A 19,207-nucleotide genomic window follows, 5' to 3' on the forward strand; every position below is an offset into this window, starting at 1 on the left:
GTGGAGAGATTAACATCCATAAAGAGAGGATAAACTACCTGCAATATACAGTATCTCATTCCCTGCTGAAGCAAGGGAGAGAAAAAACTTTCTGGTGTCCCGATGTTAGGAAGAAACCAGCATTTCTTTTAGAAATTTGCAACCCATCAATGCTGGTTTAGAGTTGGTATTATGTGATTGGTGTGTACAGCAGCACAGTGTGTGTAGGGCTGCGAGGAGCAATGGAGAATTCAAAATTTGGCTTACTTACAGATTTAAAAAGAGCAGGATTCAGTGGCGAAAGGGCCGTGTAGTAGTAGAATGTATGTATATGAGGTAGAAGGGACATCCAAGTCACTGGCATGTCAGGGTCAACTAGCAGATGTCCAGGTGGACTGCAACATGGGAGAGTTGTTGGCCAGATACAATACTGGGCTAGAAGGTGTTCTGGCTGTAGAAGCTCTATGTTGTCTTGAACAAATATGAGTCCTTAATTCAGTGTTTTTCAACCTTGGCAACTCTAAGATCTGTGGACTTCAACTCCCAGAATTCACCAGCCACCATGCTAAGCTGTAGTCTCTGGAACAAGCCATGGCAGCTTGATTCATAGAACAAGCTAGGCCATAAACAATGATTGGCAAATCAAAAAGTCTGAAGTCACAAGACCATGCTAAACCAAAACCAAGCAACCATATGATGACTATATTCACACAACATACGTAACCAGATCAGCTAAAGGCCTAACTTAATACGCTAAGTTAGTTTTAACCTTGTTTTCAATGGCTTAGCATTTTGTCAGAACCCAGGCCGTTTGATTAATTTATCAAATGAATTAGTTTAGTTAGTTCTTTAATTAGTTTAGATTAGTACTGTAGTTGTGCGAATCTAAAAAAAAAATGGGTTAATTCAAAGACCAAGTTAAGTGTGTTATCAGAACCAGCCACTAAGTGGCATTACAAGTGGTGTGCTAGAAAGTCTCTAGAGTTCAGGACTTCCGGGGTTCAGGTTTGGTTGGTGACCCTTGTATGTGTTGAAAGTGTGCTGTTGACAGCATTTCAGTGCAAGCAATCAGCTAGGAGGAACTATGTCAAGTCTGAAGAAGAGAACATTTAAGGAACGTGGCATGGATTTCCAGTTAAACCTTTTAGCACTTTATAACATTCTCTGCTCTTTTAATTCCAGGGTGAACCTGGAGACCCAGGCCTCAGAGTGAGTAGTATTTTTGTTTGTTTCGTTTCAGTTCCTATTTTAGACTCCATGAGGAGAATAGTTTCCCATGAGGTCTACCATCTTTAATGTTCATCCTTACTCAGAGATTTCCATCTCCTAGGGGTTGTAGAGCAACTGGATGGCTATGGAAATGGGACATGGATAATAAGCTCATGAAGGTCACTAATGGCTCAACTACATGTTACTTTGAAAATGTGGCTTATTATTATTAATATTATTATTATTATTAATAATAATAATAATGTCAAAAGTTTAGACCCTTCTTTTCGGAATACAGGCCTTTTAAAACCTTTTGCTGCTTATTGTGGTCCTGATCCAGAGGGCCACTCACACCTGTAATTTTTGTCACCAAAAAACCAATCCATTTTAAAGGTAGATCAAAGGAAGTTATGGAATTTGCAACCAGAGAAGATGGGAAATGGTCACAAGCAAAGATGTCTTTAAAAGGGGATCTGAGGAGGAAGTTATCCTCAGTTCAGGTCGGAATAGCTACATTTCTTGTCTAGGATCAGAGTCAGGAAGATTCTCAGTGTTCCTATCTGAGTCCTTGAGTTAGTGTGGCTGATAATCCCCTTGTACGTAGTTTTGATTTTTTTGATTTTTTTTTTAATTTGATGACTTCTTATTTTATTGTTGCATCTTGTAAACTGCCTAGAGTCATAACAGATTGGAGCAGTCTATAAATTTCATAAGTAAATAAATTTCTATGCATGCAAGCAAGATAGTATTATTACACATGGGTGTAATTCCCAGAGCTTCCTAGCCTTGGGAAACAGCATCAAGATGACCCAGTATTCTCGAGTATCATTTTTAAAAACCTGACTTAAATTATTATTTTATATATCCAAAACACTGTTCAAAGGACTTAATAAAATAGTGAGCCAGGAGTGGGGGCATTAATTAACCTCATGTTGTTATAAAAACTGCTCTAATTCACCTTTCTTAAACTAATATGCGAACCAGATCTCTGTGTTTTCAAACTTCTCTGGAATTTGTGACATCTCTGGGCTAAAAATATGTCCAGGAATACATCCATTCATGAAAGGTTTGTAAAATAACGAATTACAGTGCATGAAAAGAAGCATATTGGGGTAATTGTGTAGAAAATGAGGTATAATTGAATGTATGTATGTGTAGACTTTTAAAAAGATTTGCAAAGTGATGTGCAAACAGGAGAGACGAATTTGTATATGAACAAAGGCAAGTATTGTAGAAATGTTAAGTCCCATCCTTTCCTAGCAGTGAAATGGCTTTTCAGCTACATTTACATAAATGCCAATACCTGTACCCACCTTTACAGAACATAATTCCTATGCTGTCTCCAAATCAAATAACTGTATGGTTCATCTGGCCTGCTGAGACAATGGCTGGGCTTCTATCACACCTAAATCACAAGCTGTCAATCACTTTTTAGCTTAGCTCAGTGTGTTTTGCAAAACCAGCGTTTCTATTTATTAGGGTCCTCGGGGGAAAAGTGGGATCAAAGGAGAGAAAGGTGGAAGAGGAGAATCGGTGAGTGGAATCTTCTGTTCCTAACTTCCCCTCTTCATGGCTTGGAGGAACAGCTGTAGTTTTTCTTACTCAAGGAATTCATTAAGAGTGGAGATGTTACCCATGGTAGGTTGTTCCTGGGACAAAGTAGGGGACCTGGTAGCCATCATTTATAATTAGTTCTTGGTGCCTTGTTGATAGAAGAGTTTGCAAAGCATTTGAAGGGTGGGGTCTACAAAGTGAACTGGTGCCACCCCCCTCCATGGACCAAACAGCTGGATCTTCTATAAAACATGGTTGCTTCAAAGGCTGTTCCTCAGTTGCCTCTTCCTGAATGGGCACAAACAGTAGCTTTGCTGCACTGGCGATCCACGAGTTATCTGTGGATGTAGACCCCCATGCAGGCAATGCGGAAAGCCTTTACAGTTGCTGCATTGTCAGCCCCCACAAGGTAGACTAGACTAAGAAGCCAATGCCACAGAGGTCAGGACTACTTTTATTGTAACAGTTATAGTAACAGAATCTTGTAAGTCTGGATGTGCTTCCTCCCTCCCTCCCTTTATCTTCGTGTGAACGAGGTAGAGGCTTGTCTGAGACATTTTCTCAAATTACTTTTTTGGCCCAGGCTCAGCTCCTCATATCTGACCGCTGCCTTGGTAGTGGCTCTTCCTCCTGACCTTCAAGGCCATTCCCTATGCCTTCTACATGCATTGAGACTTCTGGGAGATGTGATGGCTTTAATGCTTTTGGCTCACCCCAACATGCTTCACACACTAATCCTTTTGAGTGCTTTGCATAGCTGATCCTTGTTGATGGATCCCAAATGTCAATCCTCAGCATGGGTACAGCTCAAGAACCAAAACCAAGTTATTATGGCATTCCATAAAAAAAAAAAAAGAATCCCAAGAACCAATTATTTAATTATAAAATTATCTAAACCAACCCCCTGCTTAATGCAGGACAGGTAATGGGTGCCCTGTCACTCTTACACACCAGGGTTAGGGAAGGACACTAGATCAGGTGCCCCTGGAACTAGGTGGTAGCAGTGAGTAGTCACCCTCTGGGGGAGATGGGCGGCATATAAATTTAATAATAAATAATTTATTTAATAATAAATAATAACAAGTGTTGGATCCAGGGTGTGAAGAGCTAGGGGGCTTCTGGGAGAGGAAGTTTGAGATCTCCACCTTTCTACCCTACTGAGTCAGCCATTCCACCTAAGAGTTCTCTCTATAGAGGTTCCTCTTCCAGTGGACCTTTCTGACAATACGGGAAGTGACTGCTATAGCTTTTTAATTGAAATCTGGGATTGTCAAGATTGCTAGTGGTTGAAAGGGCCCAGCCTAACTACGTGGATTGGTCTGAATGGGAAAGCGGGAATGCAGAGAATGTAAACAAGCGTTGGTCATCAATATACTCTATGAAAGCTAGAGATAAGAAATCCAGGTTTCTTCTTCGAAGGGGGCACTGCTGGGAAGGAACAGGCAGGATTTCTGACTGGGTATAAATTCTGCACTACCATTCCTACCTATTCATAGCTATTAACTCTCTTATATGGCTAAAGGTTAAGTTTCAAGCCATGTATGTTCTTATCTCAGTGGAAGCCTGACGGGAATGCCCACAGCTATACTAGTGATGAAAGATACTCTTTTTGACTTTTACAGGGGAAAGCTGGCCTACCTGGTCCAGTAGGACTGGACGGTACTCCTGGAATTTCTGGGCCAAAAGGTGAAAAGGTACTGCTTTCAACTTAAAACCCAGCTTTACCCCCTTTTTTTCTGAAGTTTTAAATGCCTCCACATTGAGTATAAAGCTGAGGTCAACAAATATCTATATATTTTTATATATTTGGGGTAAGTATATTTTGTGGGTATATTAGATCTTTCTGAGAAAAGTCCATCCTGGTGAATTACATAGGAGCAAGGTATTTTGTGCAAGGAACCTTTCACGATTGAGTGGTTTTTAAATTGCTGTCTCCTTCTCTAGAAGGCTGGGATGAAAACTGTAGGCCCAGTAGCCCTTCTGAAGGGAAGAAAGCTGCCTTCAGGAATGATTCTAAGATGAATAGTTTTAGGGAAGTTTTGCTAGTACCTGTAAAGAATAGACATCCTCACGTCTGCCTCTCCTGTCTGAAACTGCTTCTAAGGAAGCAACTGTGAACTTCATGGAGGGAAGGTCTGAAGCTGTACAGTAATATTCTACTGATGCATTTTATCACTCTGTGGATCTGTGTAGGGGTGCGTCTGCCATAACACGTACAACCAACAGCCACTGCCATGATTCTGTTGCTTGAAAAGGCCCAGATCTACAAAGACTGAGCACTGAACTTAAATTTCGAGAAGCTGCAACGTGTAATTAGGAACGGTAGGAGAGTGACTAATGATTAATTAGGTACAAACTGCTGCAGCAGTGATTAAAGTAAGGAACTCTGGATTTTAGGAAGAATAGGTTTGGATTGAAATAAGAAGACCGTGCAAATAACTACAGCCATCACCAGCTCCATGGCAGGGTTCACGGAACGTGCACGACTAAGCTAAAATGTGTAATTTGTGGTTAAGTGTGTTGTAGGAAACCTACATTCACTCTGTATAAAACAGGCCATCGTGCAAAGTGATCATAGAGATTACTTGTTCAGACACAGCATGTTGTGTCTCCTTTCGATGTTGCTGCTCCTAAGAACATTAACTTGCAAAGGGGTACCGTAAAAGGAGAAGTACTGGAGCTTCTGATAAATTATTTCAACATCCGTCCCCAAATGCCACAGGTTTGCTGGACCTGTGATTACATAGCGATAAGAGCAACAAAATGTAGTTATTTTTCTGCTCTTATTGCATCTGTCAGTAGCTGTCCAATGGCCCTTGTCAAGGTGACCGGTTCCTTGCTGGGGAGGGATGAATCACAGGACCATCTGCAGAGCCATTTTGAAGAATATTCTAGGTATCAGGCAGATGAAATTGCTCAGATTCGCTCAAAGTGAGACTCCGATGGGGCAAGTCTTGTTGAGGTGACGGAAGCACAGTCTTGCATGAGATGAGTTTGATCCTGTACTTCTTGAGGAAATGGACAGGATCCTCAAGACTCTTAACCTGACCCCTGGGTATTACATTCATGCCCCAACCCCCAGCTTACGAAGGCCTCTTGAAGGTGGCAGCGGTATGTCCCTAACTTAAGAAGCCATTGCTAGAACCAACAGACCTGGACAATGGCTGGTGTGGGTCTTCCGGGCAACTGGACCTGGACAACTTTCATCCAGTCTCCAGTCTTCCTTTTCCAGGGAAGGTTGTTGGGAACGTGGTCAGGCTACAGTTTCAGAGAGAAACAGAAAGAAACAAATTTTCTTGGCCTTCTTCAGTAAGGTTTCAGACCAGGACATAGTACTGTGATATGGCATTGGCCATGCTTGTTGATGAACTCTGGAAGAGCCAGGATGAGGGTGGTACAACCATTCTGTTTCTTCTTGATCTCTCAGCAGCTTTTTATGCTGTTGACCATGGTATCCTTCTGGGAGTAATCCCCTAATCCTATAGGGATTAGGAGTTGGGCCACTGTGTTGCAATGGTTGTCCTCCTTTCTCTGTGACTGGTTCCAGTTGGTCTTGGTGGGAGAGGAGTGATAGAGCCCGAGGACCCTGATGTTTGGGGTGACACAGGGTTCAGTGGTGTCACTCCTTCTTTCTAACATCTACATCAGTTTTGGGTCAGGTATCATCAGTAAGCTAGTGATAGCCAGCGGTATATCTTGACCCCAGGCCAACCACATGATGCTGTCAAGGTCCCATCCCAGTTTCTGGAGGGTGTGGAGATTTGGATGGAGGGGAACAGACTGAGGTTCAACCCTAGCAAGACTGAGTGACTGTGGGTATTTGGACTTCCTGGAACTGGAGAATTTCCATCTGAATGGGATTGCACTTCCTATTTGGGACCACTGAGCAATGTGGAGTTTTCCTGGACTCATAGATCCTGCTGGAAGAGCAGGTGGCAGCTGTACCCAGGAAGGCCTTTGCATAGGTTCATCTTGTGTGCCAATTGTACCCGTTTGTGGACCAGGAGGTTTTGGCCACCTTGCAGTGCAATGGGCTGTTTATGGGTCTGCCCTTGAAGATCACCCAGAAGCTGCAACTGGTCCAGAATATGGTGACACAGGCAATTATGGTCATGCTGTGTGGGCTCACTGGTTACCATTAAGTAGAATTCAAGATACTGGTTATCACCTATAAAGCCCTTTGTGGTACATGGCTTGGTTATCTGAAGGACCATCACTCTTCTGTAGATTCTGTCCATCCCATACAGTATGTTCTGGCAGAGTTGGCATGCTCCACGTCCCATTCATTAAACAAGCTATCACCTGGTGTCCCCTACCCTAATCTCATTTAAATGGGCCCTTAACACTTGGCTTTTCCCCCAGGCCTTGGACTAGGTTGGGTAGAAGATTCTTTGTGGGAATATTGTTATGTCAAAGCAGGTGTTGGTGTGGTTTTTCCAGATTTTCATCATGCTTTTCCTGTTGTGTATCTGTTTCAATCTGTTTCTCATACTGTGCACTGCCCAGAACTGTCATGGAATCGGGCAGCCTTCCATACATTTAATCAATCAATCAATAAATCTTCACTTTTTCCATTCTTAGGGTGAGGTTGGGATCGGACTGATGGGGATTCCAGGATTAAAGGGACCAGAAGGAGACAAGGTAGACTTCGATGCTGCAACAAGATTTTTCTTTAGCTATGAGTTCAAAATGATACCTAGGATCAAACCCAAATGTCTCTTGACCAGTCATTTTCAACTTTTAGACCTGGAGCCCCTAGCTGACCTCAAACTGCAATGAGCAACCAATACACATTTTTCTACCTTTTTTTTTTTTTTTAATTTCTCCTTAGGACAACCTGAGTCGAAGCAGGGGGAGCAGGAACCCGTATTTTAATAATTGCCCTGAAGAGAACCGTGCCATGCAGGGTTGCAAAAGGGGCATCTGCAGCAAGATGCTCTTCTCCAAGGCAAGGGCAATTCTAGTGACATCATGGAGACATCCATGCTTTTGTTGTGACTCCTTGGCCGAAATGGTTTGCCCTTGCCTTCTTCCAGGATGTTACATAATTTTCCAGTCTAACCTAACAGATCTGAGATGTTCTTGTAGGCTCCCATCCAGGTACCAACTTAGTCTGATTCTGCTTAGCTTCCAAGCCCACACAAGGTCAAACAATCACTGCTGAGACAACTCAGCCATTAAAGAAAAATGAATCCTATCCCCTTTGCCTTCTTAAAATCCATCTCTTCTCTCTTCTCTTCTCTTCTCTTCTCTTCTCTTCTCTTCTCTTCTCTTCTCTTCTCTTCTCTTCTCTTCTCTTCTCTTCTCTTCTCTTCTCTTCTCTTCCCTTCCCTACCCTTACCATCCCTTCCCTTCCCATCCCATCCCTTCCCTTCCCTTCCCTTTCCTTTCCTTTCCTTTCCTTTTTTGCTTGTTGCTCAATTTTTATTTCTTGGTATATCTCTCCCTTCACCTCTCTGCAAAAAAAAAAAAAAAAGTGTATAGGTCTGTGACCAAAACAAAGTCTCTTTCCCCCTCTTTCCTCCTTCTTTCTTAAATGGAAGCTCCACAAAAATGAAAGAAAGTGAACATTAAAAGGGAAATCCCAATCACTGAGGCTGTCATTGATGAATTTTGTTGGTTCTGAGCCTTAGCGGGAAGACCAGTGGCCTAGATTGCAAAGGCTTTGGGAAAGAGTGGCTGTAAATTTAAGAAATAAACATAACGGCTGTCACAAGGTTGCATTTCTGCATTTGTTGTTTGTCTCTCTTGGTTCTATACCATCAGAATCCAGAGTCTGCATCTGAGACAAGTTTTGGTTCTTTTAAGAAGGATGGGGAGATTGAGGCCCACCTGGCATCAGGGATCATGGGACTTGAGTCCACATTCATCCCAGTTGGTGGTTCTTCATTTTTGTGAGATGAGGGGGTCTAAAGATAAATCACATTTACACACCATTCAAAAGAGACAATAAAAAAGCTAAGAAGGAAACAAAAAGACCAGAACAGATCCTCTCCATCCGCCAACACCCAGATAAGCAGGGATTAACACCAGACAAACAATCAAGCAAGCAGAAAACAATACCCCAATCAAGGAACTACCAAGGAGAAAACCACACCCCCACCAACACTGGGAGGGCAAGCTACTGTATATAAACAGGGAGCAAACCCCACACTCACTAGCATTGATGTTGTTACCTTGTCGGGCAATGAAATGTCTGCAAGCAAACAACCAAGCTTGGAGAGCACCAAGGACTCCACAGAACAAGATGTTGCCAAGCCCATCTGTCAGCCTTTCAAGGTAGACCAGACTAGGAAACCAAAGTTACATATCCTAATACTACTTTTATTATCAGGTTATAGTTAACAGAATCTTGCAAGTCTGAATACCCTTCATGAGAACTAGGGAGGGGCTTGTCTGAGATGCTTTCTCAGGTTACAGTTCTGACCTGGACTCAGGTTTCTTTTATCTGACCATGGTCTTGGTAGCAGCTCTTCCTCCTGTTCCTCAAGGTTATTCTTGCTACCCATTACACCATCATATGTTTCTCACCTATTGCTGTAGAATTCTTAAGTCCTGTGCCTATTCTTGGGACACAGAATAATTTGATAGGATGAGGTTGTCTTGTTTATTTTGCTTGCAGGGAGTTATGGGACATCCAGGACTCCAAGGGCCAAAAGTAAGTTTTGCAAGATGGTTTTCATTGATATTTCAAAGTTAACATATCATGGCAACAGCCTGGGGATTTCCTGCTGATTGGTTCACCAGATACCCCAGGTTAAAATTAACAGGGAGAAAATAAATTCTTTCTTCTCTTGCTCCACACTCTGAATAATTTTGGATACTGTACACTGTATCCCCACCTAAGGACATATCTATGTATAGTGTGTGTATATATGTGTGTGTAAACAAGTGAAACTGGGCTGAAAGTTGCTACAAATATTTCTGACTTTTAAAAAAAAATTGAATTATCTTTAATTAGCTAAGCAAAAAGTCTGGTCCATGTTGCTCTTAGTTCTGTTTTTCTAGGGAAAGTTTCTTCTGATCCATGAGTCGCTTGAAGAAGGAATGACACTCTTGTTGTTTTCTCTTTAGGGGGAACAAGGATTTCCAGGGACAGAAGGACCCACTGGCTTAAGGGTAGGAATGTCCACAAAGATATATATGTGGCATGCTTAATAGGAAAGAGAGAGCAGAACTTTTAGTTTGCCTTCTCCAACCTCATGTCCTCCAGCAGGGGTATGTGGGAAAAAGTCAAGGTCTTCATCTGGATGGTGAAGAATATTTGCTGTTCACTCTTCCACAGGACAGGTAGTCCTCGCTTATTGACTGTCTGGCTTAGTGACTGTTTGAAGTTATGATGGTATAAAAAAAAAAAGCTTTGTGACCAATCCTCGCATTTATGACCATCCCAGCATCCTGCAGTCACGTGATTGCCATTTGTGTGCTTCCCAACCTGCTTGCGATAAGCAGAGTTAATGGAGAAAGCAGAAATAAAATGGCAAATTGCGGTCATGTGATGCCTCACTTAATGACCATGGTATTCGCTTAATGACCAAAGGGGAAGTGAGGTCATAAGCCTGTCATGGTCACGTGATTTTCCACTTAGCGACCATGTCACTTAGCAACAGAGTTGACACTCCCAATTGTAGTAATTAAGTGAGGACTACCTGTATGAAAATTAAATATTTACTGGTTAATTCTCTTCTGCAGACTTACCATAAACAGGTATGTTTATTCTTTTATAAATCCAGGGTAAAAAAGGGCAAGATGGTGTCAAAGGAGAAAAGGTGAGTTACATTTTATTCTCTTTTCCAAGGGAAATTTAAACCCAGTTCTAAGACTATAACACCTGCACAATAACTCCTGCACCACATTTTCACCATGGCATTGATTGCATTCATCCACCATGAAGGTTGGACCCAGCAGCCACTTCACACAGCATGCTTGGCTTGTTTTAACCTTGCTTGGGTTCTCTCTGGCTTAACGTGTAATGCAAAACCATCCCATTTGTGGACTTTATGATGCAATGGATTGCAAGAACCCAGAAATGGGGTTAATTCAGGAACCAATTTAATGAACTCCCTAAATCGGACTCCATCTGTGGTTGCATGACCCTGAATTCTTGGAGTGAAATGGTCACGTCTTCATTTGAAACCCTTTGCTATGTTGAGGATCAGCTGTCACCCCTTTGAGTACCTTCACACGGTCTAAACTAGGCATTTTCAAACATTTTCAGGCCGCAGAACTTGATAGTTAAGAAAAAAAATCCTGGAACCCCAATCAAGAGGCAAAGCTCTGTTGTTAGAAAATTGGCTGCATTCAAATGAACGTGTTCCTCTTATTTTTCTTTTCTTTTTGCCCTTAGCCTGTCACAGAACCCCATCAACTTCTTGTAGACCCCAGGGTCCTGCGGACCACAGTGTGAAAATCCCTGGTCTAGCTCACACACAGGACTGCCTGTGAGGGCATGTGGGAATGACTTTGGGAGACAGGAGGAATATCTGCAGCCCAGGCAACGGTCTGCTAAGAAGCAGTTCAGTCTGCAGGCAGGAGGAGGGGGGACTTGTCTGGACTACCTCAAAGGCCTAGTATCAATCTTGGAAGACTCTTACTCCCTTCCTAAGAGAGGCAGAAGATCTCCTCTGGAGTTTTAGGAATGGCCTCCAATCCCCAGGGGACACTGCTAACTGCTGAGTGTGTAGCTGCAGTGTTGTTGTTATAGCACTGGCAGCGAGTGGATATACAAGTAACCAGTTTGCAGAATGCCATGATTGCAACTAACACAACAGCTGGAGCAGAATTTGCCTCAACCAGTGGTAGCACAACCATGAGTACTAACACTACCTTTATTGTAAGGTTACATTAAACAGAAGCTTGCAAGACTGAAAGTATTTCTCCCCTCCTTTTCTTTTACTCTCTGAAAAATTAGAGAGGGTCCCTTCTGAGATGCTTTCCACCCCCCTTTTCCTTCTGTGGGCTGAGATACCTCTTACCCGCTGGTTGCCCAGTCTTGCGGCTCTTCCTCCTGTCTCCCAAGGTCATTCCCACATATCATCACATCGCCTGAAGCTATGAGCTACTGGTTGGGTTTGAAGGTGCAGGAAATCTTTGATTTAGCAGTCCTTAGCACAGTGGACTTTGGAGGCCAGGAACACAACCTCTCCATATACTGTGTGTTTCTGTACCTGCATAAAATCCCATTTGTCATTTTGGGCTCATCAGACTTTTAAAACTACCCAAGCTTAGTGTGTGGTATGAACACCCCTGCAGGGGCTGTACCTGTTTTGAGTGAGCCTGTTGTCTGAGCGGGCCCAATGCCACTTCGCACACCCCACAACCCTTTTACTTTGCATGATCACCCGCCAAGTGGCAAGATTAACCAGAGGCCTTTCTATGCTGTATACTCTTGATGCTGAGAATTCAATAGCTAACTAGATATTCTTGGAGCGCCTAATGAGAATATATTTTGCACCCTTTGCAGGGAGAGCGTGGAGAAACTGGAGCAAAAGGTTCTCAGGGAATCACAGTAAGTCATCCCTCCCAAAGCTGAGTGATGCTCAGTGATGCTGCACCATTTGCTCACTCAAGGACTGTGCTGTGGCCAGCTCAAAACAAGCATTTCCCCGATGCAATGCACTGCCCCCAGTTTACCTGTGCATTTTTATGAGCAAGGGGATCTACTTGCAGGTTAACTTTTTTGACTTTCTAGAGCGCTAAAGCTGGGATTTTGCTTTGCACCAGGTCCTGTTTCTTTCTCCTGCTCTATTATCCTTTTTTAAAAGAGCCTTAATAAAAATATATTCATTAGGACAAAGATTCTGGAGACCCCGACTGTCTTCTCCTAAGTTAAAAAGTCAAACATTTCCATACCTTGCTACCCTGAAACTGCCAAGTGTTTGCAAAGGTGTGACAACCTTCAGTTGGTTTCCTGATGGTTCTCAGTGGAGGTGTTGGTGAGGGGGTCATAAAAGTCAAGATGATGTAAAAAAGGAAGGGGGCCTTCATTCATCTTGACTTTTTTGACCCTCCCCTGACCTTCCTGATTCTTAGAAGGTGTTCCTGGTTGCTTTGCCTTAATTGATAGATTGGTCAGAGAAAACTGACTACCATTAGATTATATTTTATGTGAAAGGTGTATCTTCTGCAGCTAAGTGGGTGACTCCGATCGGAAACACCTGTTGAGATGTTGCTGTGCTAAGATTTTCTTGAGTCAGTTCCTCCTTCCCTGTCTTTGAATGGTGGGGCAAAAATTTCAGAAGCCACGGTGGGGCAGAAAGGAAATCTTTCTGTTGCATTCTCTGTGTCAGCAAATGGTTTGCATTCATTAGAATCCATAGCAAAGAATATGGATCTATTGCAACTAACTTTCTTTTATGTATTGCCAATTGATTACTGAAAGGTGTATGCTGCCCTTGAAAGCCAGTTTTTCCTGTTTCAACCTATTCAATATCTATTCCCTTCTGAAGAACGCTCAACAAATGCTGGTAATTTAGGGCCAGTTTCATCTTTATCCCAATCCCTGAGAATTGTTCATATTCCAACATAATGTAGATGTGGTTCCAAACAAAGTGTTTCAGTAAATGAAATGTTGCAAGGTATTATTATTATTGCTATTATTATTATTATTATTATTACTATTATTATTATTATTAGGGACTTCCAGGCCCCGAGGGACGAAAAGGAGACCAAGTAAGTAAAAACTGAACAGAACAAGGAAAAAGATTGTATCTAGATTGTATTATTTCAGCCAGCAAATGAAAGATGGAATCTGTTAGAATGTCTCATTTAGGCATTCCAGTCTCCCCAAGGAGGTAAAACCCATCAAGATGATGGCTATAATCATGTGATCAAAGCCCTGCCCTCACATAAAAGGGGGTAAGGCTTTGTTCATGCAACTATGGTTACCGTCTTGATTTTTTTGACCCCTCCACCTGAAACACTCTTACCCGATGTATTGGGAGCTTGCAAATCCCTCAATATCTGAGAGTTAAGGTCCAACACTTCTCATGAACTTCAGGAGGAGCAAGGCTTCCATAAAGTAGAACCAGCTTTATATTCATAATAACATCACTATTAATTGATAGTTCATTTAGATTTAATGTTTCAGCCTCTTGCTACAATGCTGATAATGGATTTCTAATGTTCACGAAAAGTCATCATTGTTACTTAATCTCTCATTTAGCTTCAGTTTTCTGGCTTCTCGCTATTATATTTCTATTAACAGTTAATTGATTCATTCTTCATGAGGCCAAATGGCTAAGAGGGCAAAGTCTGATGGATTTGAAAGTTCAAGAAACTGAGATGATTCCTCTGGATTCCCCAAACTCCCAACTATTTCCATAGTTTGTTCTCCTCTCCTGCAAGTGGAGGTACTTGCTGAAGAAGAGAAGTCAAGCAGGGGAGGTTACTGGTAGAAGTCGCAACCTTGTGAATGCTTTCCACAAAACTGCAATTTCTATCTGAGCTAAACTAAATGGAACTGAATTGATCTGACTTGAGCTAGACTTTGGATGCTGGGGAAATTCTCTTCTCTCTAACAGCCAAAGCAGAAGTGGCCTCCAAGTCAAAGAACCCCATGGCCAGATGGGAGGGGGTGGACCTACAATTGGCCAATGGGAGCCTTACAGGTCACCAGGCTCCTCCTCCAGGCAAATCAGAATATTGGCATAGGAGGTCTTGTTCCATTTTCCATCTTGATCCAGCATCAGCCTGTCTTGGCATCAGGGTGGCACCGAGATGAAGGCTCCATTGTGAGGACATTTCTTCACCAAACAGTGAGCAAGCCATCTCTCTGTCAGAACAAGGAAAGTGTGTCGCCGAGACCTTCATCTAGCTGGAAGCATTAGCAAACTGGAGTTTGATCTTTTAAGTTTCGTCATACTTCTACACCTTTGAGATTGTTTTCCTTTGCAGCAATCACAGTAGCCCCATTCAGAAAGGAGGAGGTAGATAAATATTTATGCACAAATTTGCACCCTTTAAAATCCCATTCTTTTGCTTCCCTTCTGCTTAGGGCGTTCAAGGATTTCCTGGTGCACCAGCCATGGGGGTAAGTCTAACATTGTGGTGGTCTTGGTTGAAATGTCCCTAGTCTGAAAGATGAGGGCCCAGCCTCCTCAAGTTATTTCCTTCCCCCATTCCCTCAACAAAACTTACCTAAAGCCAATGTGTGGTCAACTTCATTTTTGGTTGACTTGAAACACGCCAAGAACCACATGAACTAGTCTATATTCTGCACCCTTCATGGGGGTGGAGAAAACATCTCAGACCTCCCCATTTTTTGGAACAGTAAAAGCAGGGGACGGGAGGGGTACTTTCAGACTTGCAAGATTCATGTGAGCCCTTTGTGGTTGTCCAGGCAAGTACTAACTCTATCTTTATTGTAAGGTTACATTAGCAGAATCTTGCAAGTCTGAAAGTACCCCTCCTCTCCTGAACATTAGGGAAAGTCCCTTCTGAGATGCTTTCTCCACCCCCCACCTGTCCTTCAGACTCAAATCTCATTTATCAGACCGTTCTCTAGGGTGTGACTCTTTCTCCTGTCTCCCAAGGTCTTTCCCACATGCCATTACAGGTTGGGAACTTCTCAAAAATAAGATACCAGAAATAAAATTGTGCACAATTCCAGGTGGGGGGGGGGCGCTAAGCACATTTGTAAAATGCTAGGGAAATTCCTTTTTTTCAAGCTAGTCTGACTTCAGAATCAATAAACAAACACACTTCCACTTTGATTCTCTAAAGGCTCTTTATCCTCTTTTCAGTTAGAACTGTGATGGTGGCAATAAGAGGAGGAATAGGGATATTCCAGCCAGAAATAGTTATGTTTGGAAAAAATGACAATTCCCAAGGGCCACAAGAAATTGTTCTGCTGTCACACTGTCCAGAAAGAGGATGGCTTCAGAGGGTGAATAAGGCATTTTTCTCTCGCTCTGATTTTCATCTGAATGAGAGAAGAGTTCAAAGCCATATAAATCTCACCATTCTTTTTTTTGAAAGATAAACAATTAATTATTTATTAATTTGAAAATAAGAAAAAAAGACAAATACACAGAAATGACAAAATACAGATATTCTGTGGAAAGTAATATAAGTGGAAAGTTTGCAGAGTAATACAAAATAAAATTAAAAGAAAGTCCAAACTCTCCTATTGGAAGAAACATCTCACCTTTATTCTTATACACTGTGTCAGCTTGGATTCAATTAAATATAGATGTAGCTTTATAACAGTTTAGGAAAACATGCAGCCATGAAAATCAGGATTTTGACTGGATTGCAAGACTCTGACCTGATCTCTTCATTCATAGGTGGTGGGACCTTCAGGCAAGAAAGGAGTTCGGGTAAGTAGAGTAGGTCTACACAGGAAGCCAAAGATGGGAGGCATTGACAGAGCCCCAAAGATGAAAGTCATGGCACTGGAAAACATCTCAACAAGGTTTTAGATAGATCAAAGCAATTAAGGAGAGCTTCTGTGACTATTGTTTCTGTGAACCTTAAAAAAAGATCTTCTAGATCAGACCTCATCTTCTTCTGGTGACCAACATTTCCCTTTTCCCATCTTTCATACACTTGAACAGGAACTGAATAAGGTTGAGCTAGACTGGATGAGACACACTCATAAAGGGATGTGTAGACCAGGCTCCCACAGCACAATTTTCTTGGCTAAAAATTAGCCAACTGACTCATGAATTGCTCAAACATGCTGGGTTGGCACAAAAGAAACCAAAGTTTCAACTCCCCAACCTTAGCATGTCCTTTAAATGTGTGCAGAGTTTATCATCAACATGGTTAAAAACTGGCCTGTTGGGTTCTGTAAACCAGTTCTACTAGGGAAAAACACACTCAAGGCAGGTTCATTATTGTTCTTGTTACCAAAACACCTCGCATTATGCTGCAAAGGCTGTGGGGCGCATGAGAAACTGTTCACTGTCAACTATGTATGAGCACTTACTGTCTGTTTTCACATGCGCCATTCATGAGCAGGCAATCTGCAATTATCTGCTAACGCGGCTAGTCACCCAACAGAGGGAGAAAAAATCTAATTCTCTATGACCTGTATTGGAAATGTAGGATTCTACTAATAAAGCTATCAGAGAAGAGGTGTTTTTTATCCCCAAACCAGCACTGAATGGAAAGATTCATCCATCCCCTGTGCGCTTATTTGCCTGCGGTGAATTCTACAAACTCATTATCCATAAATTTCTGATTGCCCTGTGATTCTGCTCCCCGTTTGCATTTATTTCTGGATGCATTTCCCCATAATGTTCACAATTTTTGGAATGCGGGGTTTTCTTTGCTAAATCAAAAGACTAAAGTTGTAGAATTCAGAGAGGTGTAGAATCTGAAGGAAACTTTTGGTCCTTCCGGCGCATTCAGCCAGGAGATACAAATTAATTTGGGTCACTCAGTCTGGGTGGGAAAAGCAGTTCTTCTTCTCACGGGCGAATGACTTGCTCCAGAAAATTCCTCAGGACATTGTTTGAGAATAACGGCCCACAAATGTCCATTTTGTTCCCATGTCTAGGGGGAAATTGGGCCCGTGGGTCCTCCAGGACCAAAAGGCCACCCAGGGGAACAAGGAGAAAAAGGTGAAAAGGTAAATTATCATCATTTATTTAAAGTGCTTAGATGCCACGTCGCCAAAGCCTGGCTCTCTTAATGCAACCAAATCACTTTGAAGGTACAACATAATTTTATTAGCATGCCACCCATAAGACAGTGAAGACCCCAGGCTCCCAGCAAAGCATTATCAGGGTGGGGGTTCTTTGCTTTCCAAGGCCTGGACACACCCCAGCGTAGCCAATCTGTACACAACGCTTTATTGCAACGCACGCCTTCCCCACAACAGACTCCTGGTCTCCACCCGTCTAGGTCTTTCAAGGCGATGTTGCCACGTAAATACATCTTTAATGCTCAGCCCTTCAATGCAGGGTTCCTCAACCTTGGCAACTTTAAGACGGGTGGACTTCAACTTCCAGAATTCCCCAGCCAGCAAAGCTGGCTGGGGAATTCTGGGAGTTGAAGTCCACCCGTCTTAAAGTTGCCAAGGTTGAGGAACCCTGCTTTAATGCTTAGTTCAAGCAAAAGTCCCAAAGTCTGTAGAGTGCCCGACCACCTTTGCCTCCTTCCAAACAATCTTACTCTGGTTGGGATGAGCTCACATGTATGTGGCTCCCAGGCATGTGGAGGGGTGCCGCTCACCACCACAACTTCTATTTTAAAATGGATCTTTTTTACCTGGAAGTCTGTAAACTTCCAGCTCAGTGCTGAAGGAATTTTCTTAAAGCTCATTTTTTAAATAGCCGTGCTGCTGATGGTGATATACCACATCCATGTTTATTGGCATTCAGTTAGAAATTGAAGTTGAACATGGAGAATAGTTATAACGGCTTCCACGTGAGGATCTATTTCCTTTCCTTTCCTTTCCTTCCTATTTCCTTCCCTTCCCTTCCCTTCCCTTCCCTTCCCTTCCCTTCCCTTCCCTTCCCTTCCCTTCCCTTCCCTTCCCTTCCCTTCCCTTCTTTTTTCCTTTCCTTTCCTTTCCTTTCCTTTCCTTTCCTTTCCTTTCCTTTCCTTTCCTTTCCTTTCCTTTCCTTTCCTTCCCTTCCCTTCCCTTCCCTTCCCTTCCCTTCCCTTCTTTTTTCCTTTCCTTTCCTTTCCTTTCCTTTCCTTTCCTTTCCTTTCCTTTCCTTTCCTTTCCTTTCCTTTCCTTTCCTTTCCTTTCCTTTCCTTTCCTTTCCTTTCCTTTCCTTTCCTTTCCGACTTTTTTCCCCTTTCTTGCATTTTTAGCTTTCTCTTTGATTTCTTTTTTTTCTGTTTTCTTTCTTACTTTATATTAGTTTGTATTTGTTTTTTTTTAATTTTAATAAAATTACTAAAAGAGAGAGAGAGAGTAGTTATAATTACTTGGGCAGAAGTTGGAATTCTGTCTGACTTCTTATATAAACTAGGGCATATTAGACTCTTTTTAAAAAATCAGCTCCTAAGAAGTCTTAACTTTGGATTAGTAAACAGATGGATTCTCCAAGTAGACAGGTCTAGAAAAGATGTAAAGGCAGGTGTACTAAATGTATGGTTAAATGTTTTATCTTTTAAAAAAAAATCAGGCAGAGTGATTGTAGAGTTGGGCAGCCTTTTAAATTTCATCAATCAGTCAAGCTTCTGGAAAATTAAAACCATTTTTTAAAACAAAATCAACCAGAAGAAAAGAACATTTTACAGAAGTTCTCTGAACAGTCTCCATTGTTTTTTTTCTTTTTTAGGGATGGCTGTCATTCTTTTTCCCACAATGCCCTGGAATAGGGTTAGATCTGGGGCATTATGGGGGATATAAAATGGCCACCACATTTCCATCATCTCTGGATAAAGATCCAAAATGTGGAGCTCCTTAGCATCCCTTTTGGGTCCCCTGAGCCCTTCAAGAGAGAAGAACCCCCAATCTCTGAGTTGGTTTTTGAAATGTGGAGGGTGTTAAGGGGCAAAATGG

The 19,207-nt window shown here is 42.2% G+C and overlaps 1 protein-coding gene across 1 annotated transcript in view; it reads left to right on the forward strand.

Moving 5' to 3' along the window:
- Window positions 1–19,207, forward strand: part of LOC112540193 (collagen alpha-1(XIV) chain-like) — an 85,974-nt gene that overhangs the window by 41,628 nt on the left and 25,139 nt on the right. The window contains exons 27-38 of the mRNA XM_088141571.1: window positions 1,162–1,188; window positions 2,668–2,721; window positions 4,365–4,436; window positions 7,324–7,383; window positions 9,365–9,400; window positions 9,817–9,861; window positions 10,476–10,511; window positions 12,206–12,250; window positions 13,378–13,413; window positions 14,738–14,773; window positions 16,029–16,061; window positions 17,246–17,317. Of these exons, the coding sequence (XP_087997697.1) occupies window positions 1,162–1,188; window positions 2,668–2,721; window positions 4,365–4,436; window positions 7,324–7,383; window positions 9,365–9,400; window positions 9,817–9,861; window positions 10,476–10,511; window positions 12,206–12,250; window positions 13,378–13,413; window positions 14,738–14,773; window positions 16,029–16,061; window positions 17,246–17,317 (552 nt within the window). The remainder of the gene's footprint in view (window positions 1–1,161; window positions 1,189–2,667; window positions 2,722–4,364; window positions 4,437–7,323; window positions 7,384–9,364; window positions 9,401–9,816; window positions 9,862–10,475; window positions 10,512–12,205; window positions 12,251–13,377; window positions 13,414–14,737; window positions 14,774–16,028; window positions 16,062–17,245; window positions 17,318–19,207) is intronic.

This window comes from Python bivittatus, unplaced genomic scaffold (assembly GCF_059951505.1).
Source record: "Python bivittatus isolate LINGU-HERP-01145 unplaced genomic scaffold, Pbiv_v1 ctg000330_np1212, whole genome shotgun sequence".
NCBI lineage: Eukaryota > Metazoa > Chordata > Lepidosauria > Squamata > Pythonidae > Python > Python bivittatus.